At 41.8% G+C, this 23,874-nt stretch overlaps 1 protein-coding gene across 2 annotated transcripts in view; it reads right to left on the bottom strand.

The window, feature by feature from the left end:
* Positions 1 to 23,874, bottom strand: part of REPS2 (RALBP1 associated Eps domain containing 2) — a 272,569-nt gene that overhangs the window by 195,642 nt on the left and 53,053 nt on the right. For both annotated transcript variants that reach the window (XM_063456831.1, XM_063456839.1), the window contains exon 4: positions 10,261 to 10,366. In XM_063456831.1, coding sequence (XP_063312901.1) covers positions 10,261 to 10,366 — 106 coding nt within the window. The remainder of the gene's footprint in view (positions 1 to 10,260; positions 10,367 to 23,874) is intronic.

The raw sequence follows: 23,874 nt of genomic DNA, 5'->3' as shown, positions 1-23,874 counted from the left end.
CAAAGCTGCAGCCGCCTGAGGCTCTTTACAGAGCGCTCGGGCGGCTGCAGCATTAGGGGGGCCGGCGCTCCTGGCGGCTGCCTAGTCCGCCTAACAGGTAGCGCCGGCCCTGATTCTAATCTGTAATATGGTAAACATAGTTGGCCGCTGTGAATCTCATGAGATTGGCCACCAGACACTCAAAAGGTTTTGCGAGACAAACTCCTGCAGGCCTGGAAATACAGAGAATGTAGGGACAAAAGGAAATATACTCTGACCTGTGCAGTTTGTAGGACCAGCAAAGAAAGAGGAGGTGCTTATACTGACAGAGCCTTATCTCTGGGTTTTTTGGTTACTGTTTTGATTGATCTTTGCTACTACACGAGTACAGTAAAGGAAGTTATGAAAAATATGAAGCTTCTTGTCATGTGGTAAAATTGTAAAGTTGCTATGTGTGTCCTTCCCAGGCCTACGAGGACACGTGAGCAACTGCAGATCCATTTGTCAGAATATCACCTGTCGTAATTATCATTTATAAGATTGATACAAAGAAACAGAATAATGGCACATCTCTGCCTCATATCTTCAATTCTTTTGAAAATTAAAACAATGTTACATTCTACTAAAACATACTACAATCAATATAAGAGAGTTTAAGTTATTGTGACTCTTCAGAAAGCTTCATTAAATATGGAAGAATGCCAAGCTTCGGAAACAAGACATGGCATAATAATTAAAGAGGAGGCATAAAATGACATCCCGTGAGATGTAAACATTGATTTGGAGACAGAAGAACAAAGTGAAAAACAGGTTAACTGTATGTCTGGAATAACAATAATAACAATTGTGCTAGTTCGTCTATTTTTGCATGCCTGGAAGGTCCCTGCTTGAATAGTTAAATGATTTAGTAAATCGTTTTGTGTAGACTGCCATGGAGAATATTGAATATATAATTTAGAGTTACTAAAGTGTGAATTCTAGGGAATTCATAGAAATTTTTTAAAAGAAAGGCCAAAATAGTCACACTGAAAAAAGTGGATTTGGAAAATGTTCCCCAATATTGATATTTAATATTTTAAAATTCCTTTTGAATTCACAACAACTCACACTTCTGTTAATTATTGTGTCAGGTGAAGGAACACATGATTTATCAGACAAATTATAATTTATCAAGCAAATTACACCATAAAAGAAGTGGAAGTGACAATCATTAATTTCTTTACACCATGAAAAAAAAAACAATTGAAGTGCTTAATGTCTTGAGTAATGTAGTGAGGGCAAGTAAAAACCACAATTACGATTGGTTTCCACACTATTAATATAATTACAGCAGCTCGAATGCATGAATTGTACCTGTTTCCCTCCATCAATGAGCAATGAAGACCAATAATTTTTACACATTATTCATTAAACATTTACTCTTTACTACCCAAGTTCACGAGATGCGAAGAAAAACCTCTCTGAATTTCCTTGGGGTCATTTATTCATGGCCGTAGTAACCATGACAAAGGAACACCCGGTTAGAGAATACTCATACTGACAATATAATATTGCAACAATTGCAAACAAAACTCTAGGTCGAACATAGGATTGCATCACTTAGCTGAATGGAGATGACACAAGAACAGTTTAGAGGTTTACAGCAACCGACATGGACACGATGATATGCTAACACAAGACATTAGGACTATATCCTATCTAACAAAAATTATTTGTTCACAGACAACCCGTATTCTCCAAATAAGTCTCAAGGCACTTACAGCTGACACGATCCTTTCGGACACAACAAAATATCCGGAAGGTAATTAGAGCACTGAAAGAAGGAGAAATATAACAGGAAAGCATGGCATCTAGAACCAATGCTGGAGCCAAGGCAGATGAAAAAAGAGAATCTATGAATACCAATCAAAGGTTGCCTCTTTTTACAGAGGAGTGTGTATAACAAAAGTGCTCAAAAAAGTCAGAAAGTGATTTACAGGCAGCTCAATACACTGGTGTGGAAATATCCTCTATTCCACTGAATAAATTTAGTAGATATTGGTGCGGTGTAAGTGACAAGGACCTACACCTATAAGTGGAGCGCTCAAACACAGATAAATCTTACCAAAACGTAGTCTCATTCAATGGTAAAATATGGGGTACATGTCAAAGTAAAATACAGAAAATACAATATAGTGTAGATGGTACTGAAAAATGGCTTCACAGTGATTATAATGATATCGTGCTGAATATTACACTCACATTTCAAGGAGCCTGTATATAGAAAACACTGGCTCCGTATCAAGGCTTGTGTGCTGTTATGGTGGCACCACCCTCCTACTTCGGCTTGAAGAATTTCTCAGGAACACAAAAAAAAGGGAAGAAAGCAGACCAATGTGTAGACTTATGGTGATAAATGACACAGGTATATGTTCAATAAATGGGGTGCTCACCTGGTCCTGAGCCTACGAATCCCGGCTCTAGGTGTGTAGGTTTTGTGCCAATTTGAATGGGGATGGCACTTCCCCTGTGAGGATTCCTTGGAGGCTCCAAAAAGGACTTGGATGAGGTTTTGAATGAAAATGGTGAATTTATTGGTTTAAAATAAACATAAAAACAAAGATGATAAAAGTCCTCAAATAAAAGTCCTTTAAAAATGGCCAATATGCGTTTCACTCTCAAATAGAGCTTCTTCAGTCAGCTGTAATGTTAGTCCTCTGAATCCTCCATTTTAAATGTCATCTGGGTCTTCCCCTTTAATGAGTTAAATTCATTCTGTCCAATCAGATTCAATTTCACATAATGTGTGTGTGTGTACCTTTAATAGGTTAATGATGTTAACGCCTTTATTTGTCTATTTTTTCATTGGTGGGCAGCGTTGGTTGGCGGAAGTGCTTGTTTTCAACCAGGTGGTTGGCGGAAGTGACATCACGTAATCATGTGATCGCCATCCAGCCATAAAAAAAAAAAAAAAAAAAAACAGCTGAAAACAGCAAATATAGCTGCAGAATTGAAATGACAGTAAAATTGCATAATGTCAAATATTGATATAATGTAAATAGTGGTGCATATAGACTAATACATTCACATTGTTAAAGGTGCATACTGTGCTGGTGGTACTTATATTTTTAAACATTAAAAAGGTGATATTACATACATATGTGCTAGAATAGATATCCTTATTGGGTATTTAAATCAATATTCTTTAAGTGGTATTCACAGTGTTTATAGTGTTCGGGCATACATAATATGCCACTGATTGAATATGAATAAGAAAAATGTATGAAAGAAAAACAAGGGGTATAAAAAGGGTAGAATGGATTACAATGGATAAATTCCATTGAACCCAAAAAAGGGGGGATACCCATTTAAATGAAGTGGCAGAGTTCAAAGTCTATATTCAAACCCCGGGGCTTTAAAGTCCCGAGGTTGAATATCCATCTCATCTCACTCTGTCCCAATAATTTATTGAGGTCGCCTCCCCGCCAATTCCCCTTAACCTTTTGTATACCCATAAAGAGTAATTGGGTGGGATCACTGTTGTGGGCTAGGGTGAAGTGGTGTGATACACTGTGTCCTTCAAATTTTTTCTTGATATTTCTAGTGTGTTCCTCAATCCTAGTGTGTAAATTCCGTTTAGTGCGTCCCACATATTTTAAACCGCAAGGACATTCCAATAAATATATTACGTTGTTTGAGTGGCAAGTTATAAGTTCTTTAATAGGGAATTCCTCATCATTATTGCAGTTCTTAAAAGTCTTAATATGTCTCTTTTTATTATTGGTGTTCCTACATGCAAGACAAGTACCACACCCATAAAAACCCTTTCCTTTATTTAGGAAGGTAGTGGTTTTAGTTTTTTTAATGTGGTTCTTTACCAAAAGTCTGTTTAAATTAGCTGCACCCCTAAATATTATCCTGGGTTTTGGTGGTAGAATCTGAGATAGGGCATGGTCCTGAAGTAACATAGGCCAATGTTTATTTAGGATTTTCCTTAATGCCTTATTGTTATGGCTGTAATTACATACAATAGGTAAATTGACCTCACATTCATTTTGCGTTTTGTTTTTTTCTTGTAATAAAGTGCTCTGTGGAATTTTTAAAACTTGTGTATAAGTGTCGTTGAGTGTCTCCTTTTTATAGCCCTTATCTAACAGGTCGGTCATTAATTTGTCTGCTTGTTCCTTGAAGGTGTCATTGTCCGTGCAATTTCTTTTTATACGTATAAGTTGTGATTTAGGTACACTATTTAGCCAAGGGGAAAAGTGACAGCTTGAGGTGTGGATAAAGCTGTTCACATCCACATCTTTAAAATGTGTCTTGGTCTTGATCTTTTCATTATCAATAAAAATATCCAAATCTAAAAATGTGACCGTGTGTTTACTAAAATTCGTTGATAAAATAATGCCCCATTCATTATTGTTTAATTGATTTTAAAAACTTTGTAGCGTGTTTTCTGTGCCCTTCCAAATAAAAAACAGGTCATCTATGTAACGGCGATAGGTCACCAGGCCCTCCACCCAGCCCTCATTAAGTTGTAAATGTTGGCGCTCCCAGTCTGCCATGAACAGGTTAGCGTAGCTGGGTGCGAACCTGGTGCCCATCGCCGTCCCACATGCCTGTAAATAAAAAGTGTCATCGTACCAAAAATAATTACTGGTTAAAATTAATTGTATCCCTTCAATGATAAAATCAATTTGATCTGACTCAAATTTCTGAGATTGTTCTAAAAAGAATTGTACTGCTGCACAGCCCTTTTGATGTGTGATAATGGTGTATAAAGAGCTGACGTCAGCAGTTACTAGATAGTAGTCATGTTCCCATTTGATGGTCTGTAAATGTCTCAGAATGCTCCCTGTATCTTTAAGGTAACTAGGGATGCCTTGCACTATAGGCTGGAGGCATCTGTCCACATACTCCGAAAATCTACATGATATGGAGTTGATGCCTGAGACGATAGGTCTTCCAGGTGGAACTAAGGGGTTTTTATGCACCTTGGGGAGGTAATAGAACACAGGTATCTTAGGGTGTGTTACATTTAGATACTCAAATTCTTTTTTGTTTAAAATCTCCTTTTGTAAACCCTTGGTTATGAGATCGTAAAATTTATTTTTAATTTCAATAGTTGGATCTCCTTTTAATTGTGTATAGGTTGTGTGGTCGTTAAGTAACCTCATACATTCTGTGTGATAGTCTTTGACATTTAAAATGACTATCCCCCCCCCCTTATCCGCGGGTTTAATGATGATGTCATTATCTTTCTGTAGTTTTTTTAGAACTTTGTACTCATCTTTTTGAAGGTTTTGTTGGTAGCGATTCGCTTTTTTTAATTTATTGATGTCTGACATCACCATTTTCTCATAGGTGGTCATTTCTCCTGAGATTAAGTGTTTTGGAAAAAAGGTGGACTTTTCTTTTAATGTCGTGTGTGTATACTTTTCTGTATTAATTAGGCTATTGGTTATAGGATTTTTTTGAAAAAAATTTTTCAAGCATAAGGTGCGTTTAAATTTATTTAGATCTACATACGTCTCAAATTTGTTAAGATTTCTAGTGGGTGCAAATTTTAAGCCCTTCTGTAGTAATTTGATTTGTGTATGGTTCAATGATAATATTAAGGGGTGCAGCTAATTTAAACAGACTTTTGGTAAAGAACCACATTAAAAAAACTAAAACCGGGGGGCGGGGCCGGGCCGCCGAGCCAAGCGGTCGCAGGCAAGCACAGCTCCTGCACAAAATGCAAAATTTGCCCGAAAATCGGTACCTAACCTGCAAACAATTACCACCAACCTCGACCTGCAAAGCACACGGGCCACCGGAGCCGGGGAGAGGCTTGCTCGAGGAGTTCTAGTCCCCCGGAGGAGGGGTGCCCCGCAGCAATCAAAGGGTACCTGCCTGGCGGTGAGTGGAGTGGACGGCCGCCGCTCCACTATCCTGCCCTACGGAGCCCGGAGCACGCAGGGCGCATCGGCGGACCCGGCCCTGTCTCCCCCCCCATCGGACCGGGGGGGTGATCCCGGTCCAAGCTTTAGACTACTAGCGGAGGAGCTGGTGGAACATCATGCAGGCCTCAGACACGTGGCCAAGATGGCGGAGGTCACAAGAGCGGTGATCATTTATAGCCGACTACAGAAACGACCTGGCGTGGTACGCAGGATCGCCTGAACCTCACGACCCACACTCTGAAACAGCGTTAATGCCCAAAGAATAGCAGATGCAGAGCTTACGCTTACCAGTCCCACACACGTGCACCAACATGCAGCCTAGACCCGCGCACAAGATGGCGGAGACCCGCGGGACGACCTGCAGTCACCATCCGCGCCGGCACCCGAGACATTCTCAGGTACAGACACAGACACCCGGGGCAGAGAGCCTAACAGATACCGCTCACGGATACTTCGCTGCTGAGAGGTCCGCACGCGTCTCATCTGAGCTGGGTGCTCATCGGGAGGAACCCCCCCCCACAGCCTGCCATATACCCAGGGAGAAGCTAGGGGCCCGGCGGAACCCTGGGCCCACGGTCCTGACGACGGGTCCAATGGCACACAGGCGCGAGTGCCCATCAAGGCCTCAGGCAGAGGACGAGCGGCCCTCAAAAGCAACATAGCCAACACAGAGACTCAGATCAGCGGTTTAACGTCGGCGAAAGCAAGCGGGACTCTGGGTCTAGACCTGGCCCTCTGCCACTGGACATGATGAGGACTAGCCCGAGTGGCAGACCACTGGTGGTATTTGCCCCTTCTCATAACATCAACAGACTACCTTGTGCCTGGTTTAGTATTTTGCAGATTATGTCCCTCCAGCTCTTTATATTTTATTTTTATTATTATTTTATTCGATTGCTGGTAATCATTTCTCATGTTTGTGTCTCTCTTAGCATCTAGTCATAGTTTACGCCTAGTTACATAGCAATACTGAGATAAAAGTACCTTGATTGAATAGTGATGGGTTAGGCATTATAGACTCTCTACTTCTCTGCCTATTCTGATTTAAACTGTGAGCCTCCTGTCTACTCAGGTGAAACCAACTGTATGACCTCTAATATTTTAGCATGTTCCCAACTGGATCTTCTGATCCATAGCCTGTATTATCGCTCACTGATCGATACTTCTAACTTTTAACCTAATGCTCCACCGCTGTTACTTTAAACTATGAGCCTCTCGTATAAGCATTTACAGCTAACTGTAGGACCTCTAATAGGTTAGCATGTTACCTACCGGATCTTGTGATCCTTAGCCTGTATTTTCTAACTAAGGTTTTAACGACAAAAAACTAAAAAATTGAGGCACTGTAATTCAGGAAATGTCATTTACTCTTGCTGTATTGACCCTATACTGTAATTCATTTGACCGTTTCCTCCAATTTCTCTTCTGTATCCCATCTTATTTGCCTCTAATAAAAGAAAGATTGACAAAAAAAAAAAAAAAAAAACTAAAACCACTACCTTCCTAAATAAAGGAAAGGGTTTTTATGGGTGTGGTACTTGTCTTGCATGTAGGAACACCAATAATAAAAAGAGACATATTAAGACTTTTAAGAACTGCAATAATGATGAGGAATTCCCTATTAAAGAACTTATAACTTGCCACTCAAACAACGTAATATATTTATTGGAATGTCCTTGCGGTTTAAAATATGTGGGACGCACTAAACGGAATTTACACACTAGGATTGAGGAACACACTAGAAATATCAAGAAAAAATTTGAAGGACACAGTGTATCACACCACTTCACCCTAGCCCACAACAGTGATCCCACCCAATTACTCTTTATGGGTATACAAAAGGTTAAGGGGAATTGGCGGGGAGGCGACCTCAATAAATTATTGGGACAGAGTGAGATGAGATGGATATTCAACCTCGGGACTTTAAAGCCCCGGGGTTTGAATATAGACTTTGAACTCTGCCATTTCATTTAAATGGGTATCCCCCCTTTTTTGGGTTCAATGGAATTTATCCATTGTAATCCATTCTACCCTTTTTATACCCCTTGTTTTTCTTTCATACATTTTTCTTATTCATATTCAATCAGTGGCATATTATGTATGCCCGAACACTATAAACACTGTGAATACCACTTAAAGAATATTGATTTAAATACCCAATAAGGATATCTATTCTAGCACATATGTATGTAATATCACCTTTTTAATGTTTAAAAATATAAGTACCACCAGCACAGTATGCACCTTTAACAATGTGAATGTATTAGTCTATATGCACCACTATTTACATTATATCAATATTTGACATTATGCAATTTTACTGTCATTTCAATTCTGCAGCTCTATTTGCTGTTTTCAGCTGTTTTTTTTTTTTTTTTTTTTTTTATGGCTGGATGGCGATCACATGATTACGTGATGTCACTTCCGCCAACCACCTGGTTGAAAACAAGCACTTCCGCCAACCAACGCTGCCCACCAATGAAAAAATAGACAAATAAAGGCGTTAACATCATTAACCTATTAAAGGTACACACACACACACACACATTATGTGAAATTGAATCTGATTGGACAGAATGAATTTAACTCATTAAAGGGGAAGACCCAGATGACATTTAAAATGGAGGATTCAGAGGACTAACATTACAGCTGACTGAAGAAGCTCTATTTGAGAGTGAAACGCGTATTGGCCATTTTTAAAGGACTTTTATTTGAGGACTTTTATCATCTTTGTTTTTATGTTTATTTTAAACCAATAAATTCACCATTTTCATTCAAAACCTCATCCAAGTCCTTTTTGGAGCCTCCAAGGAATCCTCACAGGGGAAGTGCCATCCCCATTCAAATTGGCACAAAACCTACACACCTAGAGCCGGGAATCGTAGGCTTAGGACCAGGTGAGCACCCCATTTATTGAACATATACCTGTGTCATTTATCACCAAAAGTCTACACATTGGTCTGCTTTCTTCCCTTTTTTTTGTGTTCCTGAGAAATTCTTCAAGCCGAAGTAGGAGGGTGGTGCTACCATAACAGCACACAAGCCTTGATACGGAGCCAGTGTTTTCTATATACAGGCTCCTTGAAATGTGAGTGTAATATTCAGCACGATATCATTATAATCACTGTGAAGCCATTTTTCAGTACCATCTACACTATATTGTATTTTCTGTATTTTACTTTGACATGTACCCCATATTTTACCATTGAATGAGACTACGTTTTGGTAAGATTTATCTGTGTTTGAGCGCTCCACTTATAGGTGTAGGTCCTTGTCACTTACACCGCACCAATATCTACTAGATGAAAAAAGAGACACTGCAAAATTAGAATGCAATTTCGGGAACTCTGGGATAAAGAGTTTAGTGCTTGGGTATAGAAGATGTAAGTGCGTAGATTGGCATGAAATTACTTTTTATTTCTGCATGAAATGTTGCATTATCGAATATATATAGGATCATTCTCTATATTTCCCTAGATCATTTTAATAGTCATGAATACATGATAGAATGGGTGCACTGTAGAAATCTAATTTTAACAAGAACCCAAGCTTTTTGTATAGATTTTGTTTTTTTATATATGAATCATGAATCAAGATGGCATGTACATAATTACAGACAGACAAAAAAAAAAAAAAAGGTGGTCAGTGGGGACATGGGTATTTCTCTACAGATTACATTAATGTGCTACTCTAGTCAACAAGATAGATAAACATGACTTAACTAATAGACATGAATCCAGTTATGGAACAAAATTCAATTACACAATCTTGCACAGATATAATTATGCCAGGAAATTATAGCAATGCTTCCATGTACAAATCAAATTAAAGGTCAAGTAGTACTGAAAAAAATAAATATTAGACAGAGGTCATTATTATTCAATCTCCTTACAAAGGGTGGGAGGGGGGGAGGCAAGAGTCATGCAAGGCAACCCATATTGTATTCCAATGTATATAAACAGACAGGCTTTTGCAGTTTCAGAAGCCCTTACCCGGAACTGAGCTATCATATCATACTATCATAAAATACCAAACAAATCAAAAATGCATGATACAAACTGCTAAGGAAGAACACCAAAGATGGGTTATAGAGAGAAAAAGAGGTGTTGCTTTTTATTTCGCTCAGTAGCTATTTAACATTTATTAATAAACAGCGATATTTTTCTTGATCTAGAAAATGTTGAAGATAGTTACATATTAAAATATGGCAATAAATGTATAATGCCTCTGTAGACAATATCAAAGAATTTCAATGAATTGTACGATAGATTTAAAATATATGCGTTGTGCATGAATAGTAAACCGAGTACAATAAAGAAATAAATTGTACTGGAAAACATGCAATTGTATATCTCACCAGCATTGGGTTGGTCAGCACTGCCTACACCTGTCCCATGTCCATAGTTTTGGGGTGATGCAGAAGGTGATTTTTGAGGTAACACCACACAGGTCTTGCCATCTGACTTTTAGAAAAAGAAACTTATTAGTAAATATCAACTGATCGTATTAAGAACACAAAGAGAGTAAATACATTAACATCAATTTAAAAAAAAAAGTTTCATATTTTGTTTCTAATAAAGGCATCAGTTTAATATTTTTGGATGAGAATTTCAAATGATATATAAAATTTTTTTTTTTCAAATTAAAATATCTAAAGAAAATTCAGAAATACAAAAATATATCACTATATCAAAATATAAATCATTTTAAAATGTTTATCAAAAAAAAATTATTTCAAAAACGGATAGAAAAATATTAAATTAAGGCCAAAATTAGATATGTCTAATGGCGAACTCTAAAGATGGCAGGACACTGGACTCTACTAACTCGATCGAGGTATATAAAATAACTGTCAACATGTATTTTAAAAATATTGCAAATTATGCATTACGGTCAAATGTTCCTTGGTTTAGATTGCCAATAAAGTAATTTAGATTGCCAATAAAGTAAATTAAAGTAATTTTTACTCGCAAATCAAGTAGTGCTAAGTTGTACTGGACAGTTATATAGTTTGTACATTATTATTTCAGCAGACACACAGTGCTGGTACTTGGGAGCACACTTCCAGCAAACAAATTCACAGATATAAATGATTTAGCTTTGGTTAATCTAACTTGGGTAAGGTTTGGGCACATAACTTGTGTAACTTCCTTTTAGTCTACTCTACAAGGTAAGTATTTTTGTTTTTCACCCTGGTAGCTTAGGTTTAATTCATTGTATAGAAAGAAAATTGTAATTTTATTTTTTTTATTACAATTTGTATAAAATAAGATAAATGCAAACATGTTTGAAAGGTCACATGCAGTGTAGTGTTTTTTTTTTTCCATACACCACAATCTATACCCTCTTTCAAAATTAAAAGAAAAAAAATTAGATAATACACGTCATGGAATTGCAATATAAATTTGCTAACTACAATACACTTTTGGATGGAGAAATAAAGAATTGGAATTAAAACAATCGAAGAACAGAAAAATAGTCTATAGAGGAACTGAACTCACAAGCCTGATACGTTACCTCCAGCTTACTTTTCAAACAGCAATTTTTTGTTAGATTCTAAGAGTTCTTAATGATTATCCATATGATGTACAGTCTCAGCTGTCCTACTGCAAACTAAATGGGGCGCTTCAGAAATGAACCCTAAGAGCAGAATATCAGCTGCATTTATGGTTCTTCAGTTGATCGTGTGACTTGTGATGTCGCCGTTATCAAGAAGAAGTGACTCAGTGGAAGCCATATCTTATACTCTCTGCCTGTCTCTGATTGGTTCCTTTTTTTCTCTATATGTCTTTGCTGTTATGGAGTAGTAAAGGAAGATTATGCAAAATAATCGCCTTCTGTCATTATTAAAATTAGGATTATTAGTACACTAAAGCTAGCATAATTGCAATTAAAGCTAGCAATTGTTTTGTAAGTAAAGATTCAGTTTTGTAGAAAATATAATGCATAGTTTATCAATAGTTTTGAAATTAGTATAGAGACCTAGCGTATATCATGTGCTAGAGAAATACAGAAACATAGAACATAGAAACATAGAATGTGACGGCAGATAAGAACTGTGGCGAAACCAGCTTCGCCACTGTGAACTGGAGAGGCCTGGCTGCTAGCCTCCTGCCCTGCGACTACGGCCCATGGACATATTGCTCTATAAACACTATATTTGGGCATGTAATAATTTATATTGCTGCTACTGGCCCTTTAAAATCAGCGATGGACATATTGGGACTTTTGGGACTAATGTCCCTTTAAGACTTTGTAACATATCACAGTAATACTGTCTTAAATATTATGTAGGTATTTATGTGTTCAGTTAAACTGGGTATATGTAGAAATGTGTGTTTTATGTGTTAAATGTATCAGTATGTAATTTTATGTCTTTTACTGTCTTTTTGCAACCATGTGGTTAATGGAGTCTGACTCTAGTCCTAGATAATTGGATTACTTCTCCAATTATCTCCAGGGCAGAAGGGAGGAAGCCGGGATGCATTGTGGGGGATGTTTTACTTCTGTTTGGGCCAGATTGTGCCATGCTGCAAGCCAAGGCCCAAAAGATACTTTTAGTAACTTTTAAACCCCTGGTCGGATCCATGCCATTTTTTAATATGTTGTTCCCCTGAATGGATTGATTGTGGATATGTATTTTTATGTGAATGTGATGTATGGTTTTAAAGTTATGAAAGTTGTGTAAAAGTATATTTTACTCTGTATGCATAATGGGATTATGTGTCACACTAAGGGGAGGGGATGTGTGGGAGGTAACATCTATGTCATTGGTTCTTTTATGCCTCCCCCTGGGTGTGGCCTGTATGTGTGAGTTGGAAATAAAAGCCAGACTGGGTGTCCCAGTCTAGAGTTCTTGCTTAACCCTCAAAGCGATGTGTCGTCTCGGTCTTTGGGGGAATGGGATTGTATGCTGACTGCCAAGAGTGTAAGCCGATGTCTGCTTTTCTTGTTCAGCTGTTCCAGTGTTCGTGTGGTTCCAGTCGGGAGAATGGTGTTTGCAGTAGCTGCCTGTGCATCTGGAAAGGGGATTATCGCCTAAACTGGGTTTTACCCTCTTGTAAGTGAAACGGTCCGTTACAATTGGTGGCAAGCGGCGGGATCGTTCCCACAGCCAGAAGGACAGCTACAGAACACCAATTCCTTGGAGTTACAAATTGAGGGCAACGTTAGCACTCGTGCAGCGCCCCTGGCAGCAGAGGTATCCAGCGACTTGGAGCAGACAAGTATGGAAGGCTCTGACGCTGAAGATGATTTTATGGCCAAGGTGAGGCAGCAAGTGGCCCAGTATGGGGGTTATATATCCATGGACACATTCCAGGGGATCTGGAACCAGGTCATGGCTGAGCAAAACTCAAAGATGGACGAAGAGTATGATGAGCAGGAAGAGTGGTACAGCAGCAGAGTAGAGGCTGCATCCGAGGAGGTTAGCCGCCCCCCCCTGAGGCGGCTGGAAGAACCCGAAGTAGGGGTCCTCATAGATTGGTCCTGTGAGGAACCACAACAGGCAGGTGGAGATGGGACCGAGGTCTCTCTACCAGCCCTACAGGGATGCTGGGCAGTCGGCCCAGATCCCCAGCGGCAGTGTATAACCCAGGGAGCTGATGGTGTCGTCCATCCTCCCCAGCGGCAGAGTAAGTCCCAGGGAGCTAAAGGTGTCGTCCTTCCTCCCCAGCGGCAGATTGTATCACAGGGAGCTGAAGGTGTCGTCCTTCCTCCCCAGCGGCAGTGTGTGTCCCAGGGAGATGAAGGTGTCGTCCTTCCTCCCCAGCGGCAGGCTGAGTTACAGGGGGCAGAGGTTGTTGTTCCTGCCCCCCAGCAGAAAAGTGATATGCCAGGAAGGCAGTGTGAAGTAAAGGGAGAGGAGAGCAGCGTCCTCCCTCCCCAGCGGCAGTGTGTGTCTCCGGGAGCTGATGGTGTCGTCCACCCTCCCCAGCGGCAGGCTGAGTTACAGGGGGCAGAGGTTGTTGTTCCTGCCCCCCAGCAGCAAAGTGATGTGCCAGGAAGGCAGTGTGAAGTGAAGGGAGAGGAGAGCAGCGTCCTCCCTCCCCAGCGGCAGTGTGTACCCCAGGGAGATGAAGGTGTCGTCCTTCCTCCCCAGCAGCAAAGTGATGTGCCAGGAAGGCAGTGTGAAGCGAAGGGAGAGGAGAGCAGCGTCCTCCCTCCCCAGCGGCAGTGTGTACCCCAGGGAGATGAAGGTGTCATCCTTCCTCCCCAGCGGCAGTGGGTACCCCAGGGAGCAGAAGGTGCCATCCTTTCTCCCCAGCGGCAGTTTGCCATCCAGAGAGAGGAGCTTGTTACACCCTCTCTCCCACGGCAACCTAACCCACCAAGGGGAGCTGTTAAGCCCCACAGCTGTGCAGATGGGACCGTAGTCTCTGCACTTACAGCACAAGGGATAGGGACGGTCGGTCCTGTTCCCCAGCCTCAGTGTGATGTATCCAAAGGGGAGACAGTCGGTCTCCCCCTCCGGCAGTCGAGCTGTGCACCTAAAGGGGAGACAGCCAGTCTCCAGCAACCAGGCGCCCACCAGACTACTCCCGTGGTAGTGCTGGCAACAGGACAGAGTACCGCTGGTCTCTGCCCCCTCAGCAACCCACCAAGGCAGCCTACCCGTCTCCCACCCAGCAGTGGTGAAACACCAGAACTTGGACAAAATCCTTCCTCACCCAGATGTAGTAACCGGTTAGTGTGGGTGGGCTGCTCTGTTATTTCTGTTTCGTGGGTGGGTTGCTGGACTAACCAGGGCACTGACCGGCAGAAAGTCAGGTACCCTGTTAGTCTAATTGGCAAAGGGGAGAAATGTGGCGAAACCAGCTTCGCCACTGTGAACTGGAGAGGCCTGGCTGCTAGCCTCCTGCCCTGCGACTACGGCCCATGGACATATTGCTCTATAAACACTATATTTGGGCATGTAATAATTTATATTGCTGCTACTGGCCCTTTAAAATCAGCGATGGACATATTGGGACTTTTGGGACTAATGTCCCTTTAAGACTTTGTAACATATCACAGTAATACTGTCTTAAATATTATGTAGGTATTTATGTGTTCAGTTAAACTGGGTATATGTAGAAATGTGTGTTTTATGTGTTAAATGTATCAGTATGTAATTTTATGTCTTTTACTGTCTTTTTGCAACCATGTGGTTAATGGAGTCTGACTCTAGTCCTAGATAATTGGATTACTTCTCCAATTATCTCCAGGGCAGAAGGGAGGAAGCCGGGATGCATTGTGGGGGATGTTTTACTTCTGTTTGGGCCAGATTGTGCCATGCTGCAAGCCAAGGCCCAAAAGATACTTTTAGTAACTTTTAAACCCCTGGTCGGATCCATGCCATTTTTTAATATGTTGTTCCCCTGAATGGATTGATTGTGGATATGTATTTTTATGTGAATGTGATGTATGGTTTTAAAGTTATGAAAGTTGTGTAAAAGTATATTTTACTCTGTATGCATAATGGGATTATGTGTCACACTAAGGGGAGGGGATGTGTGGGAGGTAACATCTATGTCATTGGTTCTTTTATGCCTCCCCCTGGGTGTGGCCTGTATGTGTGAGTTGGAAATAAAAGCCAGACTGGGTGTCCCAGTCTAGAGTTCTTGCTTAACCCTCAAAGCGATGTGTCGTCTCGGTCTTTGGGGGAATGGGATTGTATGCTGACTGCCAAGAGTGTAAGCCGATGTCTGCTTTTCTTGTTCAGCTGTTCCAGTGTTCGTGTGGTTCCAGTCGGGAGAATGGTGTTTGCAGTAGCTGCCTGTGCATCTGGAAAGGGGATTATCGCCTAAACTGGGTTTTACCCTCTTGTAAGTGAAACGGTCCGTTACAAGAACCATTCGGCCCATCTAGTCTGCCCAATTTTATAAATACTTTCATTAGTCCCTGGTCTTATCTTATAGTTAGGATAGCCTTATGCCTATCCCACGCATGCTTAAACTCCTTTACTGTGTTAATCTCTACCACTTCAGCTGGGAGGCTATTCCATGCATCCACTACCCTCTCAGTAAAGTAATACTTCCTGATATTATTTTTAAACCTTTGTCCCTCTAATTTAAGACTATGTCCTCTTGTTGTGGTAGTTTTTCTTCTTTTAAATATAGTCTCCTCCTTTACTGTGTTAATTCCCTTTATGTCTCGTCTTTCCTCCAAGCTATACATGTTAAGATCCTTTAACCTTTCCTGGTAAGGTTTATCCTGCAATCCATGAACCAGTTTAGTAGCCCTTCTCTGAACTCTCTCTAAGGCAGCGGTTCCCAAAGTGTGGGTCGCGACCCACTGGTGGGTCGCAGGGCGATTCCCAGTGGGTCGCGCTGACCCACACATCCAGGGCCACCGGCTAAATCAGGCAGACTGACACCAGGAGGGAGCCCGGCGGCTTGCCCAGTATGCCGCCGGGCTCCCTCCAATTAGTCTGCCCAGCAGCTCCGGTCTGCAGCTCCGCCGGGTGCAGAGCTGCAGACCGTGTGATAGAAGTCTCGCGAGCTCCCAGAGCGTTACTATGGCAACACTCAGGGAGCTTGCGAGACTTTTATTACACTGTCTGCAGCTCAGCACCCGGCGGAGCTCAGACCGGAGAGGTAACCCACCGGACCACCAGGGAGACACTGGACCACCAGGGATGTCTAATGAAGGTAGGGCAAAGAGCCCAAACAATGCCCCCCCACCCTAATGTAACCCTTTCTCTGCCCCCCCCCACCCTAATGTAACCCCTTCTCTGCCCCCCCCTAATGTAACCCCTTCTCTGCCCCCCCCACCCTAATGTAACCCCTTCTCTGCCCCCCCCCACCCTAATGTAACCCCTTCTCTGCCCCCCCACCCTAATGTAACCCCTTCTCTGCCCCCCCACCCTAATGTAACCCCTTCTCTGCCCCCCCACCCTAATGTAACCCCTTCTCTGCCCCCCCACCCTAATGTAACCCCTTCTCTGCCCCCCACTCCAATGTAACCCCTTCTCTGCCCCCCACTCCAATGTAACCCCTTCTCTGCCCCCCACCCTAATGTAACCCCTTCTCTGCCCCCCCACTCCAATGTAATCCCTTCTCTGCCTGCCCCCCCACCCCAATGTAACCCCTTCTCTGCCCCCCCCACTCCAATGTAACCCCTTCTCTGCCCCCCCCACTCCAATGTAACCCCTTCTCTGCCTGCCCCCTCACCCCAATGTAACCCCTTCTCTGCCTACCCTCCCCCCCACTGTAACCCCTTCTCTGCCTGCCCTCCTCCCCCCCACTGTAACCCCTTCTCTGCCTTCCCTCCCCCCTAACCCCTTCTCTGCCTGCCCCCCTCCCCCCACTGTAACCCCTTCTCTGCCTGCCCCCCCAATGTAACCCCTTTTCTGTCTGCCCCCCTCCCCCTGTAACCCCTTCTCTGCCTGCCCTCCACCACGCACTGTAACCCCTTCTCTGCCTGCCCCTCTCCCCCCCTGTAACCCCTTCTCTGCCTGCCCCTCTCCCCCAACTGCAACCCCTTCTCTGCCTTCCCCCCTTCCCCCACTGTAACCCCTTCTCTGCCTGCCCCCTCCCCCCTGTAACCCCTTCTCTGCCTGCCCTCCACCCCCCACTGTAACCCCTTCTCTGCCTGCCCCCCACCCCCCACTGTAACCCCTTCTCTGCCTGCCCCCCTCCCCCCACTGTAACCCCTTCTCTGCCTACCCTCCCCCCAACTGCAACCCCTTCTCTGCCTGCCCCCCTCCCCCTACTGTAACGCCTTCTCTGCCTGCCCCCCTCCCCCCTGTAACCCCTTCTCTCCCTCTCCCCACACTGTAACCTTTTCTCCCCCTGCCCCCCCCACACTGTAACCCTTTCTCCCCCTGCCTGCCTACTGTAACCCTTTCTCCCCCTGCCTGCCCACTTTAACCCTTTCTCCCCCTGCCCACCCACTGTAACCCTTTCTCACACTGCCCCCCACACTGTTACCAGTACACACACTCCCTCTCACACTGTCACCCTCACCTCCTGTCTCTGCGTGTCCTTTTGTGTCAGTGTGTGTGTGTATTTGTGTGTCTGTGTGTATCTGTGTACATGAGTGTCTGTGTATCTGTGTGTGGGAAACTAAGTGTCATTGTGTGTATCGCTGTGTATTTGTGTGTGTGTGTGTGTATATACACTGCACACATACTCCATACAAAAAAACATCCTTACATTGAAACACACATTGTGTATATGTATATTTTATAAACACAATATACACACACTGCATCCACTACACACACGCACACACTGCAATCAAACGCAAACATTACAAACACACCCCTGCATTAAAACACTAAAATGATCTACAAACACCCCTTCATTCAAACACCAACACTACACACAAAAAGCACACCTGCATTTAAAGTCCTACACTACATATACAAACACCCCTGCATTCAGATGCAAACATTACAAACAAGTACACCACTACATTCCAATAGCAACAGTACATACAAATACACTCATACATGCACACATATACTTAATACAAAAACATGCTTACATTTAAACACTGCTCACAAATATAACCCTGCAATGATGTGCAAATGGTAGATCTCCATCTGGCATATTATTGTTGAAGTTCTCTGACAGATGGAGATCTACCTTTTGGCCACACTTTCACTAGATGGGGGCCCAGAAAACATACTTGCACCACGGTCCTCTCTACATTAGTTCCACCACTAGGATAATCAATGTGAGGTGCCTGGATGAAAGAGCAGGACAACAACATTTCTGATTCTGAGTCTGTGAGTAAGCAGTTGTATGTCTCTAAAACTGATTGCCATGATGTGTAAAGTTTCTGCGTCTAAAACTGCCATGATATATCAAAATTATGCCTCTAAAGCTGCCATGTTATGCCAATTGTATGCATCTAAAGCTGATTGCCATGGTGTGCCAATTTTATGCATCTGACTGTTTGCCATGGTGTGCCAATTGAATGCTTCTGAAGCCGATTGGCATGATGTGCCAAGTTTATGCATCTAAAAGTGATTGCAATGATATACCAAGTTTATGCATCTAAAGCTGATTGCCATGGTGTGCCAATTTTATGCATCTAAAACTGATTGCAATGGTGTGCCAATTGAATGCTTCTGAAGCTGATTGCCATGATGTGCCAAGTTTATGCATCTAAAAGTGATTGCCATGATATGCCAAGTTTATGCATCGAAAGCTGATTGCCATGGTGTGCCAAGTTTATGTATTTAAAGCTGTCATGATGTTCCAATTGTATGCCTCTAGAACTGATTGCAATGGTATACCAATTGTATGTATCTAAAGCGGATTGCCATGGTGTGCCAATTGTATGCATCTAAAGCGGATTTCCACGGTGTGCCAATTGAATGCTTCTGAAGCTGATTGCCATGATGTGCCAAGTTTATGCATCTAAAAGTGATTGCCATGATATGCCAAGTTTATGCATCTAAAGCTGATTGCCATGGTGTGCCAAGTTTATGTATTTAAAGCTGTCATGATGTTCCAATTGTATGCCTCTAAAACTGATTGCCATGATGTACCAATTTTATGCATCTAAAACTGATTGCAATGGTATGCCAATTGTTTGCATCTAAAGCGAATTGCCATGGTATGCCAATTGTATGCATCTAAAGCGGATTGCTATAGTTTGCCAATTATATGCTTCTAAAGCGGTTTGCCATGGTGTGCCAATTGTATGCCTCTGAAGCTGATTGCCATGGTGTACCAATTTTATGCATCTAATGCTGATTGCAATGGTATGCCAATTGTATGCATCTAAAGCGAATTGCCATGGTGTGCCAATTGTATGCATCTAAAGCGGATTTCCACGGTGTGCCAATTGTATGCATCTAAAGCGGATTGCTATAGTTTGCCAATTGTATGCATCTAAAGCGAATTGCCATGGTGTGCCAATTGTATGCATCTAAAGCGGATTTCCACGGTGTGCCAATTGTATGCATCTAAAGCGGATTGCTATAGTTTGCCAATTGTATGCCTCTAAAGCGGTTTGCCATGATGTGCCAATTGTATGCCTCTGAAGCGGATTGCCATGGTGTTCACTTTTTAAAATACACATTAAAAGCAAGTGGGTCCCGAAAAATTACCATTTTGAAAAGTGGGTCTCGGCCCATAAAAGTTTGGGAAGCCCTGCTCTAAGGTATCAATATCCTTCTGAAGATACGGTCTCCAGTACTGCATACAATACTCCAAGTGAGGTCTCACCAGTGTTCTGTACAATGGCATGAGCACTTCCCTCTTTCTACTGCTAATACCTCCCCATATACAACCAAGCATTCTGCTAGCATTTCCTGCGGCTCTATTACATTGTCTGCCTACCTTTAAGTCATCAGAAATAATCACCCCTAAATCCCTTTCCTCAGATGTTGAGGTTAGGACTCTATCAAATATTCTGTACTCTGCCCTTGGGTTTTTACGTCCAAGATGCATTATCTTGCACTTATCCACATTAAATGTCAGTTGCCACAACTCTGACCATTTTTCTAGTTTACCTAAATAATTTGCCATTTGGCTTATCCCTCCTGGAACATCAACCCTGTTACATATCTTAGTATCATCGGCAAAAAGACACACCTTACCATCAAGACCTTCTGCAATATCACTAATAACAATATTAAAGAGAATGGGTCCAAGTACAGATCCCTGAGGTACCCCACTGGTGACAAGCCCGAGTTTCGAATATACTCCATTTACCACAACCCTCTGTTGCCTGTCACTCAACCACTGCCTTACCCATTCAACAATATTGGAATCCAAACTTAAATATTGCAGTTTATTGATAAGCCTTCTATGTGCAACAGTGTCAAAAGCCTTACTGAAATCTAGGTAAGCAGTGTCTACTGCACCACCCTGATCTATAATTTTAGTTACCCAATCAAAAAAATTAATAAGATTAGTTTGGCATGATCTCCCTGAAGTAAACCCATGTTGTCTCTGATCTTGAAATCCATGTGTTTTTAGATGTTCAACAATCCTATCCTTTAACATGGTTGCCATCACTTTCCCCACTACTGAAGTAAGGCTTACAGGCCTATAGTTGCCCGACTCCTCCCTATTACCTTTCTTGTGAATGGGCACAACATCCGCCAACTTCCAATCTTATGGGACTACTCCTGTTATCAATGATTGGTTGAATAAATCTGTTAATGGTTTTGCTAGTACACCACTAATGTCTTTTAATAGCTTTGGGTGTATTCCATCAGGTCCCATTGACTTATTTGTCTCTACTTTTGACAGTTGAAATAGAACCTCTTCCTCTGTAAACTCATGTGTAATAAATGACTCATTTATCCTTTTTCTTAACTGAGGTCCCTTTCCTTTATTTTTATCTGTAAATACCGAACAAAAATATTCATTGAGGCAGTCAGCTAGACCTTTATCATCTTCTACATACCTTCCTTCTTTTGCTTTTAATCTAACTAATCCTTATTTTACTTTTCTTTTCTCATTTATGTATCTAAAAAAAGTTGTGTCCCCTTTGTTACTGTTATTTTCTCTTCTGTGTGTGATTTGGAAGCTCTTATAACTTGCTTAGCCTCTCTCTGCCTAATCTGATAGATCATTCTGTCTTCCTCACTCTGTTTTTTTTATAATTACTAAATGCTAACTTTTTGTTTTTTACTATTTTGGCCACATCTGCGGAGTACCACAGTGGTTTCTTGAATTTTTTGCTTTTACTGACAAGCCTAATGCAATTTTCTGTTGCCTTCAGTAGTGCAACTTTTAAATAATCCCATTTCTCTTGGACTCCATTTAAATTGCTCCAGTCTGATAATGACTCCTTTACACATATTCTAATTTTAGAAAAGTCTGTTTTTCTAAAGTCTAAAACTTTTGTTTTTGTGTGGTGTGACTCAGTCACTGTTCTTATATTAAACCACACTGACTGATGATCACTGGATCCTAAACTTTCACCTACAGTAATATCGGATACCAAATCTCCATTTGTTAACACTAAATCTAGTATGGCCTCTTTACGAGTTGGCTCCTCAATGACTTGTTTTAGAGACAATCCCAGTAGGGAGTTTAGAATATGTGTGCTCCTGGCACAAGCAGCTATTTTTGTTGTCCAATTCACATCATGAAGATTAAAGTCACCCATGATGATAACTTCCCCCTTCATTGTTGTAACGGCACCCCCAGGCATAAATGGGGTTAACAGCCGTTTAGTAGATCTTCCCCTTCCAGAGACACAGGCACAGCTAATGTAGACACCAATACAGTGAACCGGAGAAGCATATGAATGCAGTAAACAGCTGAACGGGAACCATACGAATGCTGTAAACAGCCGAATAGGAAAAAACCATACGATTAGGTTTACACTCCTAGCACTCAAACTGGAACAGCATACAGTAAATCCCCCCCAAGAACGAGACAAAGCTCCATGTTGAGGGTCAAGCAGTGAACAGCCAGAGCTGTGGGTTTATTGTTCTTATATACACATTAGTACCACCCACAGGGTTTTAGAAAACAACCAATAAACACGTACAATACACTCAGACACTCCCACACAAAATCCTCCCCTCTGCCTGTGATACAATTACCTTACACAATGGGTAATGTAATTATTACAGGCAGAGAAATACAGTTTTTCCACATTATTCATAACTTTAAAAGTATGCATCACATTCACATACAACTTACATTTTCAGAATCAGCATACTCCAAATACAAACATACGTCAAAATCATACAAATTGCTCCAGTGGTTCAAAAGACAGATCGTAGTCCTTTGTGACCAAAGGAAGCATGGCTTTTCTGCCCAAAACCAGTTCCACCGAGTTTTCTATCCTGGAGATAATTGGGAAGTAATCCAATTATCTCCAAGGACAGAGGCAAAACTCCATTAAGCACATGGCAGTAAAAAAAGACAGTAAAATACAATAAAATTCACAAGGTTACATTTATTACATAAAATCTCTCTCAGACCAAAGCTCTCAGACCACACACATACAGTTCAATTGCCATGGAGCCAAAGTCTTATTACACGAATAGGCTCCATGGCATAGCTATCTAGGTTAAATGAGTTCATTCAGTAAATCCTAGAATCTACCGAACGCCAGAGCAGAAGTACATGAATAGACCTTTCTGCATAGGAAAATAAAGTATTTAAATGCCGGTCCATAGTCAAAAGGCAGCAGGCAGGCAACCAGGTTTCTCCAATGCAATGTGGCGAGATTGGTCTCGTCACAATTGTAATTTTATCTATTTCCTCAACTAGTAGATTATCTAACTCTTCAATTTGTCCTGGGGGCCTATAAATCACACCTACACGAATTACTGTGTGATTACCAAATTCTAACGTAACCCAAACGGACTCTATGTTCACCTCACTAACTTTTATTAGGCTAGATTTTATGCTATCCTTCAAATACAGGGCCACCCCTCCCCTTTCCTGCCTTCCCTGTCTTTTCTATATAAAGAGTACCCTGGTATTGCTATGTCCCAGTCATTTTTCTCATTATACCATGTCTCAGCGACTAAATCTACACTATCAGTTGCCATTATTGCCACAAGTTCATGGATCTTATTCCCTAAACTGCGAGCATTTGTAGACATGACTCTAAGCTTATCATTTTTTAACACACTTGCTACAGGCATCTTCTGTCCTTGTTTTGGGGGACAATTGGATTGATGTTTTATCACCCTTTTGCCCCCCCTCCTAGTTTAAATACATCCTAGCAAAACCTCTGAACTGCTCACTGAGAACATTTGTTCCCTTTTGAGAAAGATGCAAACCATCTTTTTTGTACAGTTTATTTCCATTCCAAACAGAACTACCATGAGCAATAAAGCCAAATCCTTGCTCCCGACACCATTCACCAAGCCACAAGTTAAAGTCCCTAATACGCATCCGCCTGTCGTTCTGAGTGTTATGCACAGGCAGAACTTCAGAGAATGACAGTGTGGAAGCAATCTGCCGTATATCATTGGCAAAAACACTAAAAACTTCCTTAACCTCAGAAACCTCATTGCAAGCCAATTACATCCAATTCCCCTTCCTGCTTTGCT

The sequence above is a fragment of the Pelobates fuscus genome, chromosome 1 (genome assembly GCF_036172605.1).
Source record: "Pelobates fuscus isolate aPelFus1 chromosome 1, aPelFus1.pri, whole genome shotgun sequence".
NCBI classification, from domain to species: Eukaryota; Metazoa; Chordata; class Amphibia; order Anura; family Pelobatidae; genus Pelobates; species Pelobates fuscus.
This window is presented reverse-complemented; position numbering and strand designations above follow the sequence as displayed.